Raw genomic sequence first — 20,128 nt, forward strand, 5'->3', positions numbered from 1 at the left:
ATCTCATCTGAAAATGGTTCAAAATTGGTGTGGTCCCATCGAGCTTCCTCCTGCCACATGTCGATGTGCCTGAGTAGGGCACTATAACACGAGTTTCTTTCCAATCTGCATAGCGGTATATGAATGTGTGACAGTTTGCGAGAGATGGATGAATGTGGCTGAAGTGTAAAGCACAGCAAGGTTGGAATGACTAGAAAAGCACTGGTTAAATTTGATCCAATCAAGGGTTTGACCCCCAATTGTGCTTTTAATCTTTTAGTTACATTGGATAAAAGTAACCTGCTAAATAAATTCAATGTAATGACAATGTGTTTGAGCTAACATGTAAGGAAAAACCATAGGCCAATTAGGTTGGAAAAAGAAGAGTGTAGAACTACAGCAGACTCGCTATGGTGCAGGAAGCAGGAAGTTTTGACTTCAAATACTATATCTACATTTCAAAAACCGAGGTGCCCTGTGTTTTCCTAAGTATCGCAGGTACCCCTAAAGTCTGGCTTTAGATGCCAGCCAAGAGCTCCAGGTGTAGGATGCTAAAGTATTTATCTCATGTTGCGTGTCTGGCATACAACCAAAGTGTAATACTGAGGATGCCTCTGTCCTCCCCAAATTACATTTGCGCGCACACGCACACGCATACACACACATTAGACCAATCACTAGTCCTTTGTGCTTCCATACGTGTGTGTATGTGTTCACAATATGTATGACAGAAAGAAAGGCAGACCTCCTATGCTTCAACTTCACCTGGCAAGAAGCAATTTAGCAAAAATGTACCAAAGGGGCCAAACAGGAAATCCCTGCTGTCTCACCTGCACAAGTCTGCTAAGCTGTGATGGTGTTGCACAGTTGCTGTGCTAATACCCTCTTAAAGCTCTCATCACTGCCAGAAAGCCGAAGCAAGGAGACAATGTTACATAGGTGAGCAGGCACAGATGAATGAATGAAAACGATAAAGCAGACAAGAGTGAGAAAAGGTGGAAAGAGATTATAGAATTTCTTCACAGATCATTTGGCTGAAGGACATTAACACCACAGAGATGCTGCTCCATCATTGGCTTACAGTACTTCATGAGAAGATATAGAGGAGTAAAGCCCATAAGACTTTTATCAAATGGCATACAGTAGCTAGTTAAAGAATTGATACATCTTAAACTTTTTCCTCACATTTTATCACCTTACAACTACAAACCTTAAGATTTTTTTTTATTTTTTTATGTGATAGACCAGCACAAAGTAGCACATCAATGCAAAATTGTATTTTTGGTCTCCATGTAAAACAATGTTTGGAGGAAAACTAAGATATCATGTCATACATATAAAAAACCATCCCCAAGGCAAACATGGTGCAGGCCACGAAACAGTTGATAATGGAGCAGAGGTTCATCTTTCAGCAATCAAAGACCATAAACATATATCAGAGCTACAAAGTTTAATCAATTAGATCAAATCACCTAACTGTTCCATAAAGTCTTAAATCCAATTGAGAATCCATGTCAATGCCTAAAAGTAGCTGTTCATCGTGGGTATCATTGGTATTTTTACAATATGACAAAGAGGTAGCTATTTTTCAAATCAGTAAAAGGGGATCAAATTTGCCTTTAGATATACAGTACAAAGCTGGTGGAGACATACAAAATCAATAGACTTGGAGTTGTAACAAGCAAAAGTAGGTTACACAACGTATTGACTCAGAAAGCTGAATGAATACAAATGAAAGCCACAGAACATTTTGAAAACTGTTACATTCTTAAGAATACAACAGAAAATACATTGAAGTTAATGATTGTAGCTTTACAAAATATAAAAATATAGAAACGAAACAATATAAGATCATTGATCTTAATTTCCACCTTTCCCTCCTGGTAGTTGTAATCTTTATACAGCAGCTCTCTCCCTCTGCATTAATGAAACCCATTTCTTTTCTTAACTTGTAGACTGACGTTGAAACAAGCCTGAAGATATATGGACTACACTGGACTTTGTAAATAGAAATTATTTTTTGTGTGTGTTTAAGGTTAAAAAAAAAAAAAATCAGAATATAGAGATTCCATTCAGTTCTAAAAGCAACACTTGAGAATGAATGGAAAACAAAAAATATATATTAAAAACATCTATTACACCACCATCATCATCAAAAAAAAAAAACAAAAACTGGTGCTTCTCACTCAACACCACATTATTTGAAAAATTACCCGAATATGCATTCAAGATTCTGCAGTTGATAAGATAATGATTCTTGGCCACATGCGGCTTTTCTTTCAATTGGCACAGACACAAAGTATTCTAACACATGCAAGCACACATCCATACAGGCTACAGTATTCTCAGCACACAGGCATCTGTAAGCTTACATGTAACATGCATGACCACTGATGCATAAGCAGACCTTAAGACCCTCAGACTTCCTCCTTTCATGCTTACAATGACAGGCAAATGTGGATTTTGGAAACTGGTTAGCAAAGCAAAACTGAGGCTTAAAGAAAACAGCTTCACTGTTTGTCCTCACCTCCCTTTTCTGTGCCTCACATTTCATCATAAAAGTTTTTCTGGCAGGCAAATTTGCAGACGTATTGGTGTAGGTGCCGGTGTTTGACCGCAATAGGCAACACAGAGACAATATGAGTATACCACAGTCTAAACGGCAGAACCAGAAAGACCACAGCAAAGGCCTCAGGGTGCACCAAAAGTCCTATAGTAACATTTGGACCCTCACTCACCCACCTTGGAGTCCAGAGCCATGAAGAGTCTTTGGCCGATCAAAAGATATCCCTCATAAATCCAAATATGAGTCTTTAAACCCTAGTGACAGTCATAGAAATGTCATTACTCACCAGAGCTTAAATCACTTTTATGTTGCTAAACAAAGAATATCACTTTGGACAAAAAAGCACTTGAAAATGTCCCAGGTCCAAAGACTAGGTCTGGTGAAATGTAGCCAACAAGCAAGTTCAGGTCTTCTTGAGCCGCTGCGTGCCTCTACACAAAACTGTGTGAGCTATTCACTTTCCTGGCTGTGTGACATCCCTCAGGCCTGTGTAAACACAGCTAAAGGCAACGATTAGACATAATTTATATAAAGTTCTGTGAGGGGATATTAATCTTCTAAATTTATGGCATAATATTTACCTAATTCATGTTTTTCAACCCAATTATTTGACCAGGTCTGGTTTGTATCACTCTGAGATGAAAGGAAGGACTATTTCGTTACAAAACTATTCAAGACCACCACCATGCTACATACCACCTACATTCATTCGAATATGTCTTTGTTAAAACATAGGCATCAAAGAGAACCCAACACACTCCGACATGATGAATAAAGAAAAGAATAAATGTCGACTGATGGGTTCAAGCACCTTGTTTTGCTCAAGTAAATGTCTACCTTATTAGAGACTGGTGAAAGGTGATTAAAAAAACGGCTTTATCCAGCTTATAGAATACCTGTACATACAACATATGCACTGTACTGCCTAAGACAGATGGTGTGTAGGCACCTGACTTCAGATATAGCTTGCGTACATAAGCATAAGGGGGGTATTGTCAAATAATCTGTAGTTTTCTAATGAATCAACAGAAACTTAAAGTAGATGTCAGGAGACAGTGTTAAAAGCTGACAGCCTGAAGACCAAAGCATTTATTGTTTTCACTGAACAGCTCATGTTGGTGTGCTAATTTATGGCCTACAGAGTAACTGCATGTGTTGTGTGTGTGCGCGTTAATGTTAAGCTTCCATAGTTGAACAACTAAATTTATGTCTAATTCAATAATAGCATCAAGAGTTCTTATGCACTCTGAGTTTTATAGCTTTTTTATGTTGCGTGCTGCTCTAATTTTACAGTTTTGAGAGAAAAAAAGACAATGATTTGTGTTCTTATTTCTCCATCAAGGTTCTGACCCATCAATGGACACACTGGCTCTGACTGTAAGTGTGGTCATGTGGTGTCACAGAGCTCTGTCATCATGACAGCTATATTATTCCAACTTGGATCAGGCAAAGATTCCATCTCCCCCCATCTGAAACCATCACAGTGAAGTCAACCTTATTCACCATACTGTTTCCCTAAGTCAGGTGTCTGCAACCCTTAAAATCCAGTCACCCTTAATCTAGTAAAATTTGTTTATAATTACAAATAAGCAAGCTGCCTGATAAGGAAAACTGTTTCTGTTCTGTAAAAAGACATAAGATGACATGAAATGGAACTCAACTATCAAGAAAGACCTGAAAAAGTTTAGTGAACTCCCACTCACTTTTTCAGTCCATTAGTATAATATAACTAAGGTGTGAGTTTTTCCAGGGCCTTGTGCTGATACTTCTCCCACTTTGAACATATTCACTGCAGATCACTCAAGGATTTCATCTGAAGCTAAATTAACAAGTAAATGCTACAGAAAATTCCTCCCAACCTCCACCTGCCAACCCAGACATGACGACATCAGGTCGCATCTGTGCGGAAATTAGGGCCATTCCCTGTCCTCAGGCTAAGGCTGTGTGTCATTTGAGGAGTGTCTTAAAAGTTAGGCTAAGGAAACAGTCTGAGCTCTGATCAGGGATTGCATAAAGGGACAAATCACCTGAGGGGCCAGCAAAGGATAATAAGCGGATGTGAACTGCCTCACAGCAGGGACTGTAGGGTGGAAAGAGGGGTATGGCCGCCTTGAATACTGCAACATCTGTTGATAAAATGCTTGTAATGCAGCTGTCTGCCCACAGGCTATACAAAAAGAGCATGGAAAAATACAGAGGTTACCAGAAACAAAAAGAGGGGAAAAAAAAGCAAAATTTAAAAAAAAAAAAAAAAAAAAAAAAACTAGAACGTCATCATTGTCTAACAGAGGGAATGAATGATTTCCTCCAAAGGTCAGTCATTTTGTTACTAAATAGGTGGATTAATAAATGATAAAGATTTTACCCTAATTACATTCACACTAACTCTAACTCCACAAAGGTGTCTTAACACATTTTGAATCCTCTAATCATCATCAACAAACAAGGTGCACATAAACTAAACAAATGTAAATGAAGACATGCTGAATAGCTCTTCCTCATTAACATTTTTTAAATTATAATTTCAGACCATTTCCAGATGTAGATGCCAGTATCTACATCTTCTTTTCAAAGAATCTCCACCTTCACACAAATACATTTTTCTGGCCATTTTTCTGCGTAGCATGAAATCAGTCTACATGTAGGGGGCAGAACAGAGCTTTTAATTTGTTAGTGAACATTTTACAGCCTTGTTCCACTGAGAATGCTATAATAATAACAGTTGGAAACGATGGCATGCCGTAATCTTTTGACATAATATAAATTTGCCAACTCCCCTAATAAGAACGTGTAAAACGTTTACGAAAAATATATTTTGTGAGAGGCATAAATCCAGAATTTTTATAACAATCACAACCTGTTAAAAATGTGTTCAATTGTGGAAAAAAAAGTTAAGAGCTTAACAAAATCTTCAAGGCTCACAATAATTTATACCTCTGCTGTCAGTACTCTGATGCATCTATTGTGCTTTCTTCCCTTCTCACACACGCATATATAAGCACCAGTAACCCTCACGACCCCACTAGGGATAAGTGTGTAAGGTACTGAATGGATGGATATATCTTTTTATGGGACAAAGTATTAATCTATTTTAAGATACATTAGACTTCCTTATCGGGGTGCAAAACATGTTTTTATGTAGGCCAACACTGATAACTGCATGTACTTACTGTGCCTCATTTTCTGTACAAACCATTAAATATCTCATCTGCATGATGACCCCAGTTACTCCATTTTATGACTTTTCCACATAGCCTCTGAAGAACATGCAGGGTCTTTATTTTGGACCGTACCATGTTTGTTCTAGTCAGCTCAGTGGTGTGCTATTCACACTAAATTCCAAACCACACCAATCCAAGAACTCAAAATCATGCAGTTGGGCCTGAGAACGGTGACCATGGTCTGGCAAATTTGAATGAAGTCATGTTAAAACTGCCCCTCAACACTTGGGACTCATTCGAAGAGCTCCAGAACTCAGTGTGCAACTTATCATTAGTGGTCAACCTTAGCTAAAGACAGAACAGAAGTTTTCCAACCTCAATCTACAAGTCCATTTTCATTTTAGAAAGCTCTCACCTATGCTTCAGTTTCTATCTGCTTGTTATTCTAATATTGTAAACAGCTGTGGGTTAGTTATGGGGAGACAAGAAGAACAAATATTGTAGAAATTGGGAGAGAACCAGATGGAGGTGGAGACAATCTGGATGGGAGAAGCAAAAACAAATGAGGCCAGAAGAAAGAACACACCAGGGGCACAATCCATGGTGTACCACAACCAGGTTGAAACCACATCTTTTCTCTGCCTCACTAGCAATATGAACCATCAATCAGCAGAGAGAACAAGGAAAGATCAACAATAATAGACCAGCAGGGACCACAGTATATTGTACCATTGCATAATTCCCTGACAAACGCCTACAAACACCTCCATCTATTAAGCTGCTCAAACATCTCACTTTCACTTCCTCTTGTCGCTCCATCAGTCTGTGAATTATTCCCTCTCACACGTTTTTTTTTTTTTTTTTAATTCTCTTCTTGTTTTTGATATTCATCACTGTCACTGTGGTCAATGTTAGCAAATTATTCGACTCATTTATAGCTTTTTCGAGTCATTGCATTTCAACCTCAAAAACAAAACTCAGTAGAGTGTAGAGTGTGTCCTCTGGCAGACACACAGGAAATGCTAGTGATGAAAGAGTGAACACAAGAGCACCAAAGTCACATTGGAACATTGAGAGGAAATATCAACATAATTAATGCAAAAACAACAGATTGCAAGAGACTCAGGGAGATATGTTTTTTTTTCTTTAACACTCATATAGGTTTCACAAACCTTAATGAAACTCTAATTTTCAAAATTCTAGAAATGAAACAAGAAAAACTCTACAAGAATACTTTGAAAACAGAACTTGTCACCAATAGCATTACTGCTGAACTCTGTACCACATCTGTCCTGTATGGCGCGTTCATGGTGTGTAAGCACCATGTAAAAAAAAAACAAAAAGAGATATTTCTCTAAGAAGAACATTAAGCATGTTTTATTCCATTTTATTTGTATCTCCAGTTAGAAGCAAAAGCTTAAATGCTTCCTTCCTGAGTTATTTATGTCGCTGGCTCAGACTCTGATGACATCTTGAGTCAAATGCAAGTCTTGTATTTCTGTCAGTGAGTGACTGCTTGCAAAAATACCAGGTTTATAAAATGAACCTGTAAATTAAAAGGAATTTCTATTGTTTGAGATGTTCGAAGTTTATATTAGTCCTTGCATCAACAACAGCATTGTTGTAACAACGTAGTTGCTTTTCAAATATGAAGGGTAAATAATATATACAGAAAAGATGGGCAGATATACCTACAAAGGTCTCATTATCAGTAAACATGAGGTAAGTCAAACTTACAATCCTTGAAGACAATCTTCTACAAATAGTTGTCATATGTAAAACAATCTTTGAGCTGAAATCTGAAACCAGGTCAAACTGTTCTGGCAGTGTAGCTCTGAGATGTTCTTTTGTTCTCAGGGTTTGTTAAATATGCAGGAAGGTCTCCGACAGGCTACCTGATCTGGTAGAGTATCATTACAGCGCTGCATTGTCCTGTTCAGGGCATGAGAGGCACATACACATCTTACTGTATTAAAGGGTTAAGTTTCCACAGACTCTGGCAGACCAACACAGCTCCCACAAAAGTGTACGCTCATTATTTTCCACATTTTCCAGTTATCTGAAGACAGACTCAATCACACCCATTTAGAGGCTGTCCTTAACTTTGACTGACAAATAAATATGCATCCATTTTCTCATTCCTTTGCATACAGTGGCTTCTCTGTTCTGAGGCCAACCATCAACCATCTCTGATGGGAACAGCTTTTACAGTGTCTCCGATAAAAAGCAGCTTGGCTTCAGTCACTAGCTATCATGGTTAAAGTCAGCTAAATGAACAACGTACACTTTTTTTTTTTTTTTTTTAAATATGTTTAAGGCAGAAGTTTGTAACTTTGAAAAGGCTGGTCTGAAAGTTGAAGATCCAGTACTACAGTACTACTGTGACTGGATGCAAGTACTGAATGAGAAGGGAATCCTGGGAGAATGGCTGTTCTCCCTCTGAATGACTGACAGGCAGCAGAGGAATGCACTCCAACAACTGGCCAACTACAGCACACTAAAGATCTTTAGTCATCCTCCAGCTTGCCCACTTAGTTGAGGAAACCCGAGTCATTCCAAAGTGGGGGGAAGAAATGCCACTTCAATAGCAAGAAAAATTATATGGGACCGGAGATGAGAAGCAAGTAATCAGACCTGACAACGTGTTTTTCTGTGCTTATGGGGTTGTGTGTGCACAGCTGTATGTTTGTGTATTTGTGATCTGAATCTAATTACAGCTCCTCAGCAGTGGCCTAAGAGAAGTGAGAAGAAATGGCAAAGAATGCTGTGATGCACCCAAATCAGAATTATTTTACCTGTTTCTCTTCTTACCCTGAAATCGCAGGCCAAACCTCAAAGAAACATATTCAATGATATCCTAGAACATGTAACACTTATCCTTATTCCAGTTCTGGTATTATCATAATGATAATACTCAAAACTGGTCCCACTAAGTAAAAGTTATGTAACATTTAGAGTACAGCATGTCAAATTTGTGAATTTTTCAAAAACATTTTGCCAAAAAAGTTAAATCAAATAGACATCTTTTTCAAATGAGAAAGGGTATGGAGAATATAGTGTGAATACAACTGCAATTGTAACGGTGTTGATCCAACCTAGCAAAACAAAACAATGTGACTATCTGACAAAAACACGAGAGGTGGTGGGAAGACATTCTTTGTGCCATGAAACTACAAAAATATGAACAGTCTATCCTCCTTATGTAGGCAGTTTATTTTCTTAGCAGCTTTATAAGGTTTACAAAAGGACTGCTGGGGTGACAGCTGGCTCTACAGCACTTCTTTTCTCATTATAAATTCCAGTTAAAACAATGAAGGAAAATATATTTTACCTTACTTTACTATAAACTCCATTGCTTGACAACCTGGGGCTTCTTTGTGTAACATTTTCACAATTTAGGTTTCTTTTATGTGTATAAAATGTATTCTGCCGGGTTCAAAAAAGTGATATTGCGATCATGCAATACAATGATGACAGACAGAGTTGGGTCAATATAAAAAATTAAAAAAAAATACCTATAAAGCTTAGATGACTATGATCCAAAGACTTATAAAGCTCACAGTACTAAAGAATAGAAGCTCCTGGGACCAGGGCTGTACGCAAGATATTTTCCACAGCATGTCCTAACTTTTCTCTCTGATAGAATAAACTTGTTGTAGAAACAAGATCAAATACTAATTTCATATGACTGTAATTCTTGGACCAGCACCCCTCCCGACCCCACTGAGGGACAAGGGTGTTCAGAAAATGGATGGATGGATGGATGTAATTCTTGGAGATTGGGCTCAACCCAAAGAAGCCTCAGGAAGCCCCATCGTTGTGAGCACCACCTGCAGAAAGGAATGATGGGATCAGGTGCCTTGCATGTTGGGTGGCAGGTGAGAGCTTTGGCCTTGGAGGGATAATGACTAGTGTCATAATCTGGCTCTAATGTTGTACTTTAGCTAAATCATGAAAGAAAAATAGTGAGCATGAGCATGACGTGAAAAGGGATTGTAATGTCCCCGCTTTCAACTCCATTTAAAATCTCTGAACAGGAACTAGATATATCTTCAAAGTTGGCCTTTATTTTCATCTCAACACACCTGCTCCTTTTCGTGACCACATTCTGAATGGCTGATTGGAAAAAGCTGTGCAGAGACAAAATGATGGATGAATACTTTTTGAAGAATTCACAATTATAAGTCTCAGTGCACCAGGTGTCTCCAGAGCAAAATTTTGTCATGGTGACGAAACATTTCTTGAAATTGCAACGTTGCTTTTAAGGCTGGTAACCACGAACACATAGAAAACCACCCACTGAAAAGTATTTATTTTAAGTATGATGTATTCAGCAAAGAGCAAAAGCTGAAATCCTTTGCACATGTATCAACAATTAAGCCTAATTTTGGGTCAAATTGCTTCCTGCGATGAAGAGTGGACATAGTTAGCAGGCTGCTCTCAACTGCCAAACACTGAGATATGAAGTATCAGTTTCAAGTCAAGAGGGTGACAGACGAAAAAAATGCAAAATGGTCAAATACACACTCAACACAAACATTTCACATTCATGCTTCTCCACCACTCCACACTCAAACCCTTTTCCCCCCTAAACTGGTGATAAAATTATTAAAGGTAAAGAGCCTTTAACACTTCAAACATGAGCAAAAGCTGCCAGTTTTCTTCAGCCTGCTGACTGACCCACCCACATGTACAAATGTGGTGGTGTAGAAAATAGCTTTCCACCCACCTCTGTATGCCCATAAGAGAAGCAGAAAGGCTTGTGGAAAAAGTTGAGAGACCTTAAACTGTTTACATATACAATTTGTTTCTGTCAGACCAAAATACCCTGAAGCATCTCAAATTCAACCATGTCACTGTCTCACCTCTAATTTTGCATGAACAAACATAGGATTTTCCCTAAATAATACATTTTAACTTAAAAGAAACAACCAGTAAAATATGACAGCACAATATTAACATATGCTGCTGATAACTAATTACTTCCAATTCTTCCAGATCTTAATATATTAGTAACATAGCATTATGAAGTTTTCTTTCTAGAAGTGTTTTTGTTTCTGTTGCAGAAACCTGTGCATATCAGCATTTACATTCTATTTGCACTAAGTAATGTGGAAACACTCACCTCTGTCTGCAGTGTGTTGGCGCGCTGCTCCTTGGCACCGAGCGACTCTTTTAGCACCTCGATGTGTTGCTTGTAGTCCGAGTTCTGATTGGTCAGTGTTTCTAGTTTGGTTTGCAGGGCCTGCATCTCTGAGTCCTTCCTGTTCAGCTCCTGCTTCAGCTGCTCTATCTGATAATCACACAAAACAAAATACATTTTTTACATTTAAAAAATCTAATTTTAGTGATTTCTGAATGAAGGGGAAGGGCATAATATATTTTCCAAAGCTTACCCTCAACTTTAAAGAAAAAATCTATTTATTACAACACTCAGGAATTTTAAAAACACAATGTCTCAAATTATGTTATTGCCATTCAGTATTATAATGTTATTACAACCTTACTCGGGAGTACATGTTCAGCTGTATTCAAATGCTAAGCTGGACAGCCGAAAAGCAGAAAGTCATCAAGGGAAACAGATTGACTGGCTTACAAAAGTCATAGATACTGTAACACCACACAGCAAATCAAATCCACCAACAAAGGGAGGTTTCTCTGCTGAGTAGTCTGATGTACTGGAATCTGGCTGGTGCCAGAGCTGCACAAAGTCATTTTAAAAGTGAGATTTCTCAAACTGCAGAGTTCACCACATAAAAATGAAAGTCAAACTGAACCACACCACGTGTAAAAACCTGTAGGCACAGAATGATCCCCAAGGACCCATGAAGGTAAAACAGAGGCACAGTAAACTGTGGAATTAGGAAAATGTTTGCCAGGCGACCTCAGAGAGGTGACAGGGTGAAACATGAAGAGCAAAAAATTATTCAGAGAGGAAGCACAAGACTTGATGTTTAAATTTAAAACGGAAAGCAGATATTTTAAACATTAGCCAATGAAGGAAATGATCTAACAGTAAAGAGGCTAATAAAATGAGTACTTCTTCTTGTTCTGTGATCCAAGGCAGTTGAGTGGGCATGAGGAAGGTAGGAGTTGGTCTGATGGAAGACACACATGGTGACAATGTCTGCTCCTACAGAAACACAGAGACAAGATGACAGCAACTACTAAGCTAAAAGTCTAATTGTGTGTGCAGATACAATCTTCTGAATCACACAGCTCAGACTTTTGAAGTAAACCTCTCCAAAAGTAGCTTGGCCACTTAAAGAACTCAAACTGTGTTACTCAATAGTTTTATAGCGTTTGACCAGATCAAAGTCCAGAGAGGAAAACAGGGAAGACAGGGACGATGACTTCTCCGGTTTCTTTAACAACAGTCGCACCTCAATGGCAGTCACCACCACAGCTGAAACACCAGGAACCCAAACACTTCAAGGATATAGAATGAATCTGTGCAATGCTGCATGTGTGGCAACTTTCCGTGTCTCTGTGTGACTGTACGCAGAAAGATGAGACACCCAAAAGCAAGCTAGAGCCATCACTGTGATGTATATCGTGGGTGAAGAGAGAACTCCCCTTCTCCGTTCCTCTGCCGTTGTAAGCTCACATTCATCTGTCAGAGCCCCATTCATAAAAACATCTCTTTTATGATTGCATCTGGAACTTCCCCCAATGCAATGACAAACGGGCCCATACAAAGAGCACCATTAATGAGTCCGAGAGAAACCTTCTCACATGTAGCACGATTCATCGGCCTCAGCCATCAAAGTAGAATAAATAGCCATCACGGCCATATGGACAGAAACTCTGTGAAACTTGAGACCTAATTCCAAACAAGGATTCTGACCATATGTTAAATGGATTGCTTTAATAACATGCTTTTTCAGTGTGATAGACCACTGAAAACATCTTAAACCAGAGGCCACATTTATCCGTTTAAACATGTTTCACATAGTGCGCCTTCTGCTACAGATACATAAACTGATGACACATTCTACACTCTCCAAAGATTTATTTTCCACCAAGCGACCTCTCCAACCTATGGAATCTCCAAAATACTCTAGTGTCTGTTTAATTTTGCGTATGTCATCCAGTGCACATTTGAATGCAAGTAGAAAATCAGCAGTCAGCCATGTAAAGAGGAATCTTTCTCAACCCTTTCTTATGTGCAGAACAGCATGATTCACAGAAAGCCGATAGTTCATGAGTGTGTTCCATCAAACGTGTTATCACTTTAAACAGGAGAGACCTGATACTACTCTCGCCCCCAAAAACACACAAACACACACACACATTATTGTGTATCTGCCTCCTGTCTGTTTCTTAGGAATACCAAGACTTACTTCCCAGAATCATATTTAATGAATCTGACAATATAGGATATATAACGGTCACTAGCTATACCAGCTACAGTTTCTTTTAGGGAAAGTTACAAAAAAATCCTTAGCATAAACCAGAGATACCATAATCATTAAATATTTGTGCCACTGTTGCATAACTTGCACACGCTCTGCTCAAGTGTCTCAGCAGTTGCTCAATAATTAATCTCAGAGTATACTATTCAGTGCTATGCATGCACTGATGAGAACTGACTAATACTGGCAAACTTAAAGTTTTCACCTCACAATTATTGGAAACCGTAAAACCTGACACTGACTTCACAGTCAGTGTGAACTGATTCTGTCTTCAGTAGCACCGTGCATACTTTAGACCAGGGCTCTTCAAATCCAGGTCTCAAGGGCTGGCGCTCACCAACCTTTAGATGTGCCCCTACTTCAAAACACCTTTATCAAACAGCTGTCCTGATTATTTGACTCAGGTGTTTTGAAACAGAGGCTGGTTTTGAGGTTACCTCAAATCCAGCCTAATGAAAGGCTTTAGGCCTTTCATTCCAATGCACAGAAGCCATTGAAAACATTGGTACACACACCATGCAATTCGCCTGCTGAAATTAAAACCGAACCTCAGAATAGGGAAAGAAAAAGAATTTAAGTGACTGAACATGTAATTTCAGAAACTGCTGAACTACTGGGAATATAGAAACATCAGTGAGTGGCAGTTGTTTGGACAAAGAGTCCTTACCAATGGCAGACCACAAAAGAGAATTAGTACAGCTGGTGTGAGGAGAAAGAAAAGCAACATTTGTTCAAATATCTACTTGTTACAACTAAGGTATGGGCAATACCAAATAAGAACATTCAATGTGTTAAACCTTGAAGATGACAACAAAAGGCAATGAAAGAGAGATTGCAATTCACATAGCCTCATCAAAAATTGGAAAACAGTGAATTTAAAAAATATTCCCTGGTCAGTTAAGTTATTTCAGCTGCAACAGTTTAGACATTAAGGTCAGAATTTAATGTACATAACATGAAAGCATGAATCCGTTCACCCTTGCATGAGTGATTTAGATTGGTGAGGGTAGGATAGTGGTGGGATATTTCCTTAGCACACTTTGGGCCCATTTCAGCTGACCGAGTATTGCCTAAATGCTACACTACTGACCTCCAGCTAGAAAATGCTGAGTGTCCTATTCAAAAGACAGCTACACCTCAAGAGTGTATCTTCAGTCAGAGGTGCTCACTAAAACAGACAACTACTGGAGATCACTCTTACCCACAGCCAGAAATATCTACAGAGACTTTTAAAAGAAACTTGGAGAACATGGGTTGCAGCAACATTTCATATATCTTTAGAATGAACAAAGTATTTGCTAAATTTGAATTTAATTGAATCAAAAAGGCATTAACAATCTCAAATTGTATTCTTAAGTTTCTTGTACACCAATGGGCTCCATGGTAGAGTCATCCATCCTGTACAATCTGGTAAAACAAAAGAGTCACATCATGGATGATGGATGATGGAACAACATGATGTTTGCCAATTTGGACCAAAATATCGATGGCATGTTCCAGATACATAACATCAATGAAATGAAGTTCTGAAGGCAGGAGGTTCGTCAAGCTCTACCCAATAAACACTGGATATACTATACATACTCCATACATCACAAAACATAATGTTTCACAAAATGTGTTTCATTTCTTCACATCAATTCCCACATAAAACATGATTTTCAATACATCATAAAATGGCAAGACAGTACCTCAAAAGAAGCCAAAAATTAACATATATTAGAGAAATATGGCATGCTTATAAACAAGTGCTCATGCACTGATGATGTAACATGCATCACTCAAATCATGCAGCATGACGCCGGCTGGTGTGGCATGCAAAGAGATTCTACCTTAGTTTTCATAAATTTAGAGTGGCTCTTGTAGACTTCCACCTGCTTGAGTTCATCCTGCCTTTCATTAGGGTGCAACAGGCCGGTGGTTTTTAGCATCTGGACATCATCCTCCAAGTCTCTGATGTTTCTCTCCAGGGAAGAGATCTTGGTGTCCTGCACCAGCAAAGGTATTTTTGGCACAGAGTCAGAAACTGGCAACTACTAATACACCAGCAGGAATATGGCTCAGGCATAAGATTTGATCGCAGAACAGTCTAAGATGAAAACTATCCAAAGTGATTTGGACCTGAAACTTTTATACAAAGAGAGCAATGAGGATAACGAGTTGAAATCACCCTTAAGGATAAAACAGTAGCAAAAAGCATATGGATAATGTTTTTCCAAACAGAAATATGACCAATATTAGGTTGTTTATTTATAGACGTCAGAAGGGGTCCGAATAGTTGCTTTATATAAACTAATCATGAATTCAAATGGCACAACAGGTTTACATAAACCCACTATAGATGTTGTATAATCATTAAACCCTGTAAAACAAACAAACAAAAAAAAACTTAAATGAAATCATTAAAGCCAAAAATGAATATGTAATTCGTGATCACAATTGTCCAGCCCAGTATCATATCAAAATTTTAGCAAAAATAGCTTAAAAAAAATCAAAATAAAAAAAATCAAAGATGAATGTATACATCTGTGAACGGCTCAACACAAAAAATAAATGAGTATCCATGATTGAACGGTCTGTCAAGGAAAGGTCCTGAGCTTGTATAATTGCATGGATTTAGACAAGCGTTAAACTCTAAACCTTGAAAAAGAAGAGAAACATAATTAAGTAACTGGAAGCAGATTGCACAGTGCCATCAGCACAAACCACAGGCAGAGATGTAGCAATTTGACCACTATTACATCCTCTGACATCAGCCCTGCAAACCACACTGTGATGCATACGTTTCTAAAAGCACATGGCCAGAGCAAGTAAGAACACATAAAGGTCCATATTACATTACTGAAACAAACATTAGTGTACAGTTGGACAGAAGCTTTTTGGATAGCCAGGAAAACAGCAACACACTAGCTATGCTCTCTGCATTATATATTATATGTCCAACTTCCATTGGAAGATAAAAATAAATAAATAAATAAGAGACACAGCAAAGACAAACTGCTCATTACTAAAATTAACTTGACATACAGAAGGATGGCTGTCCATTTAAAGTTGAACTCCAAAATATCCACACACAAAAAAAGCAATGGTAGATGACACTGCTACACCACAACCCAGAAGAATTAGGGAAAGAGGTTAAAAGTAACAGAAAACAGTTGTCTATGTCAAATGAACTAAAACATAAACACGAGCGCCAATACAGTACCTGCCAGATAACATCAGGATCAAAACAGAAAGAAGCGTTCGTGTTCTGCAATTACAAAGCATAAATTTGCACATCTTAAAACAAGCAGCACAGTAAAGACTAAAACAAAGAAAGGTCAGATATAAAGGAACTTTTATAAGCTGGTTAAACGAGGTAAGTTTTTTACTAGCATCATTGCATTTTTTTGTTTTTTTTTTTTCGCTTCAAGTGTCTCGGGGGGCCTTTCTGCTTATATTTCCAAATAACTCTGCCAGATTTACCTTTTCTATTTGCTATTTCTGGTTGCTTTCTGTGTACAACCCTGCTGGGCTCTTAATAGGTGGAAAAGTCACAAAGTATGTGTAAAAAATAACTGTGGCTTTGAGGTAGGGAAATCACTTTTGGAACAAGTGCTTTGCTGAAGGAACACTAAATTGTGTGTGGGGGGGGATTACTCAAAGACACATGTGGAGTCAACTGCATTTTTCACAGCAGTAACAGCTTCTAAAGGCTGAGATGAGAGTGAAAGCTTCCATATGTGACATTTGAAACAAATTGAATAAGTGCTTAACTCTGCATGGGCCAATATTGGACTTTGGGTATTGGGACTATAGTAAGGCACGATAGGATGATATTAATTTAACTGATAATCAGGATACAATGCATGCACTGTATGCATTGGCATTTGAAGTCAATGCAGATTTTCTACTCTATTCAGGCTGAAGCAGGAGCATGCAACAGAAGTGAACTGCTGTCACAGATAATAAAAAGAAAAGAAAAAGAAAACAACCTCACTCACTGCCAAGAGGAGAACAGACTAATGAACTACTGAACAGCTGAGAAGTGGGATACTATCACTGAAAATATTGCCTTCTTGTAGATTTGCTCAGTCCTACCTTCATATCAATGACAGTTTGCAGAGTTCTGGTCTTAGCCGGATCAGCCTGGAGCTGGTTACGCCGATGGAGCTCCGGGGGAGGGACCCGGTAAAAGCAAGCCTGGCGGCTCATCATCTTTAGCTTTTTCTAACACCCACAGCTTGAAAGCCACTTGCAAAGAAACACTGATAAATCTCACTGGCTCCTTCCTTTTTGCTCCTCAGGTTGTGGTTTCTTTAGGAATGTTATAAAATCCATTGCTGTGCTTCCATAGAGAGTCAATAAAACTTTTCCTATGATCTCTTGTCTAGTCCCTGATGCTATACTCGCCAAAGGATGATTTCTATACCAAGAGGCAGGACGGATTTTTCTGCCAGGTTTGTATCGTGTCCTTTTTCTGTTTGCTAGCGAGTAGTAGAAGGCACCTTCAGGTTTAGGACGAATGAATTAGTCTCGATCACCCTTTTCGGCATGAATCTCCAATGTTTGTTTTTTCTCCCACTTGTTTTCACTGTCTCTCTTGCAGATGTCTCTGGCAAGCTGAAGCTTGTGCTAGGCAACAGTTTCTGCCAGCACATGCGCTAAGCTTTTTCTATCAATAATTAACGGTAGCACTGACCTGCAGCAATGCCTACACAAAACCATGAACGATATTCAAGCTGCAGGCACACACAAAAGCACACATCCTGGCACATGAAAAGTTGCTTTGAAAATGTCTTGCTACTCCACTGTTTCATAGAGATTTTAATACAAACTGTGACAGCACCAACACAAAGTGCATTCAGTTTTAAAGGGAAGACATCTGTTACTTGAACAGTTATATTTTTTTCTGAATACATTTGCATTCCGTAAGGAGAGCACATGCAAACCTTTCTTGAAAAGATTACACAAACAAAATCAAATGTATTCAGACATAGATACCAGAGGTCAGGACTTAAGTTACTTGGACTAGGACAGAGATATGAGTATGCCATAATTTACCTTACCTATCTGTCAAAGCCTCTCCATACATTTTACGTCCTTCAAAAATTTCTGTCTCTTAGAGAAGGAAATTAAGTCAAGAGAGCATGTCATCTAAAGCCGTCGTCTCTGTTCCACATGTGTAAGAGTTGAGGACATGGACAGAACAGGATCAAATATAACACTACAACACTGACTGAAGGATATGGTCAAAAAAGTTCAATTCTGGCCTTGAAGCAATGGTGTTAAGTGTGTCAAACACAAAACACAACATGCAGTTACGTATAAAATGTAACAGAATAGGCGAAATGAGAAATTTTTAATCAAGGTTAAAAGAATTAAAATAATCTAATGTTGAAAAGTATTCTAAAGCAGGAAAAGTCCAATTTAAATGAAAGCTCATCATTTCAACAAAGGGCATCATATTTCAGTTCTAAATACTGATTTTTATGCATAATGCTGAAATTGCAAGGAGCCTCAACATCTGCAGTTGCAAAATGGGCTCAAGTCATCAGCCCTCCTCCAACATCATGTTTGACATCTGTTTACAAGGTCCTTGCTGTTAGGCAGTGTTTGCACCAAACATTTTGCACTATGTTATAAATAAATTTGATAAATTTGATCTGAATCAAGCAAAAGGGCATTAGAAACAAAATATATGGATATAGAGAGCAATACAAAGTGCACGTGGCTAAATTATTCAATATGTACAATATACTTTGCCAACAATGCCAATCAAACATCAAGCCAGAAACATTTCTTAGAATTTTATCCATTTGTTCTCCCACCATCATCCACCCACCCACTTTCCACAAAGTATTAAAGTGGACCACAACCAAATACTTTTCATACAAGCTTTTATTTTAAAACAAACTGTAGTACTGGTCAGCTAAGCACTAGGAAGGGGAAAATGATTTATTGTTTAATGTTTAAGACTGTTACATCAATCACAAATTTTATTGCAGCTGCATGCTTGGCTTCATAACCATAACAGACTATTACATATTTATTTACGTCAGACCTTCACTTGTAATTTATACGTCTAAAAAGGGAGACAGGACTTAAATATATAATTGGTTTACGTTGCTGCTGGCCCTATAAAATAAAAGAAATATTCTAAACATTACCAAGCAGTAAACTATAACTGAATATTTGCACTGTTAAGCAATCAGTGAATCCTTACTTCAGACACATGAGAGATTTAAAACATACAGAGTCAGTAAACGTACTCCTAAGCAGTTTGTCCAGACAATCGTAAACTCAGAGGAAGTCTGTCTTCCTGAGAAACAAAGAATGGCTGCAAGGCCTCCAATCACTAGGTGACAGCAGCGCTCAAGCTAATCAACATGCTCCCTGTTCAACCCAGAAGAACAGAGGCCCCCAACCTGCGGCCCCGCCCCGTCATTTGGTCCGGCCCCCTGAACAATGCCGGATCCGGCCCGCCTCCTCATACCAGAGAGCATTCAGTGTTTTTTTTTTTCATATATTGTATTTTCCGGTTTATATGTGGATTTTTCTTCAACCACCAGGGGGGTTCTTGAGCAGATGTGAAACTAACTTTCCCTCAATGGAATATATACCAGTCAGTCCCAGTCACCGTTTCACTCACGGTTTTTTCCATTTGCATTCTGGGTAAAAATCTATCTAAAAGCACGAATGTGTCGTCGCTTCCCCCCCCCCCACCCCCGCAGTTTCAAAGACAGAACAGAACACAGCCCCGCCCCCCGTCGACAAGAATTTTGTAAGGTTTCTTTCTCCAAAAACTAAGACCAGCCCCCGACCAGAGAAAGGAACAGCTATGTGGCCCTTGCAGGAAAAAGTTTGGGGACCCCTGCAGTAGAAGAAGTAAGCAACACAGTCACACACATAGACATATAGTGTGGTATGTAATGTGTATGGTGATACCATTGTTTTCGGTGAGCTAGAGAAGTTTGTGACAGTGCAGCGGCAAGTGATGATGGTCGACAGAAAAGACAAGGAAATAT

General features: G+C 38.6%; 1 protein-coding gene across 7 annotated transcripts in view; it reads right to left on the minus strand.

Annotated features, from left to right (window-relative positions):
* The window catches only part of LOC106959471 (ELKS/Rab6-interacting/CAST family member 1-like), a 203,552-nt gene that overhangs the window by 160,276 nt on the left and 23,148 nt on the right, over positions 1–20,128 (minus strand). For 5 of the 7 annotated variants that reach the window (XR_001427360.1, XM_015052055.1, XM_015052056.1 and 2 more), the window contains 3 exons: positions 14,954–15,109; positions 11,747–11,839; positions 10,832–10,999 (listed from right to left, as the gene is read on the minus strand). Coding sequence is in view for 6 of the 7 variants with exons in the window: in XM_015052055.1 (XP_014907541.1) it covers positions 10,832–10,999; positions 11,747–11,839; positions 14,954–15,109 (417 nt within the window). In the remaining variant the exon portion in view is untranslated. The remainder of the gene's footprint in view (positions 1–10,831; positions 11,000–11,746; positions 11,840–14,953; positions 15,110–20,128) is intronic. The other 2 variants (XM_015052057.1, XM_015052059.1) reach the window with 2 other exon arrangements.

This window comes from Poecilia latipinna, unplaced genomic scaffold (genome assembly GCF_001443285.1).
Source record: "Poecilia latipinna isolate Pla-1442-1.1 unplaced genomic scaffold, P_latipinna-1.0 Scaffold1085, whole genome shotgun sequence".
NCBI classification, from domain to species: domain Eukaryota; kingdom Metazoa; phylum Chordata; class Actinopteri; order Cyprinodontiformes; family Poeciliidae; genus Poecilia; species Poecilia latipinna.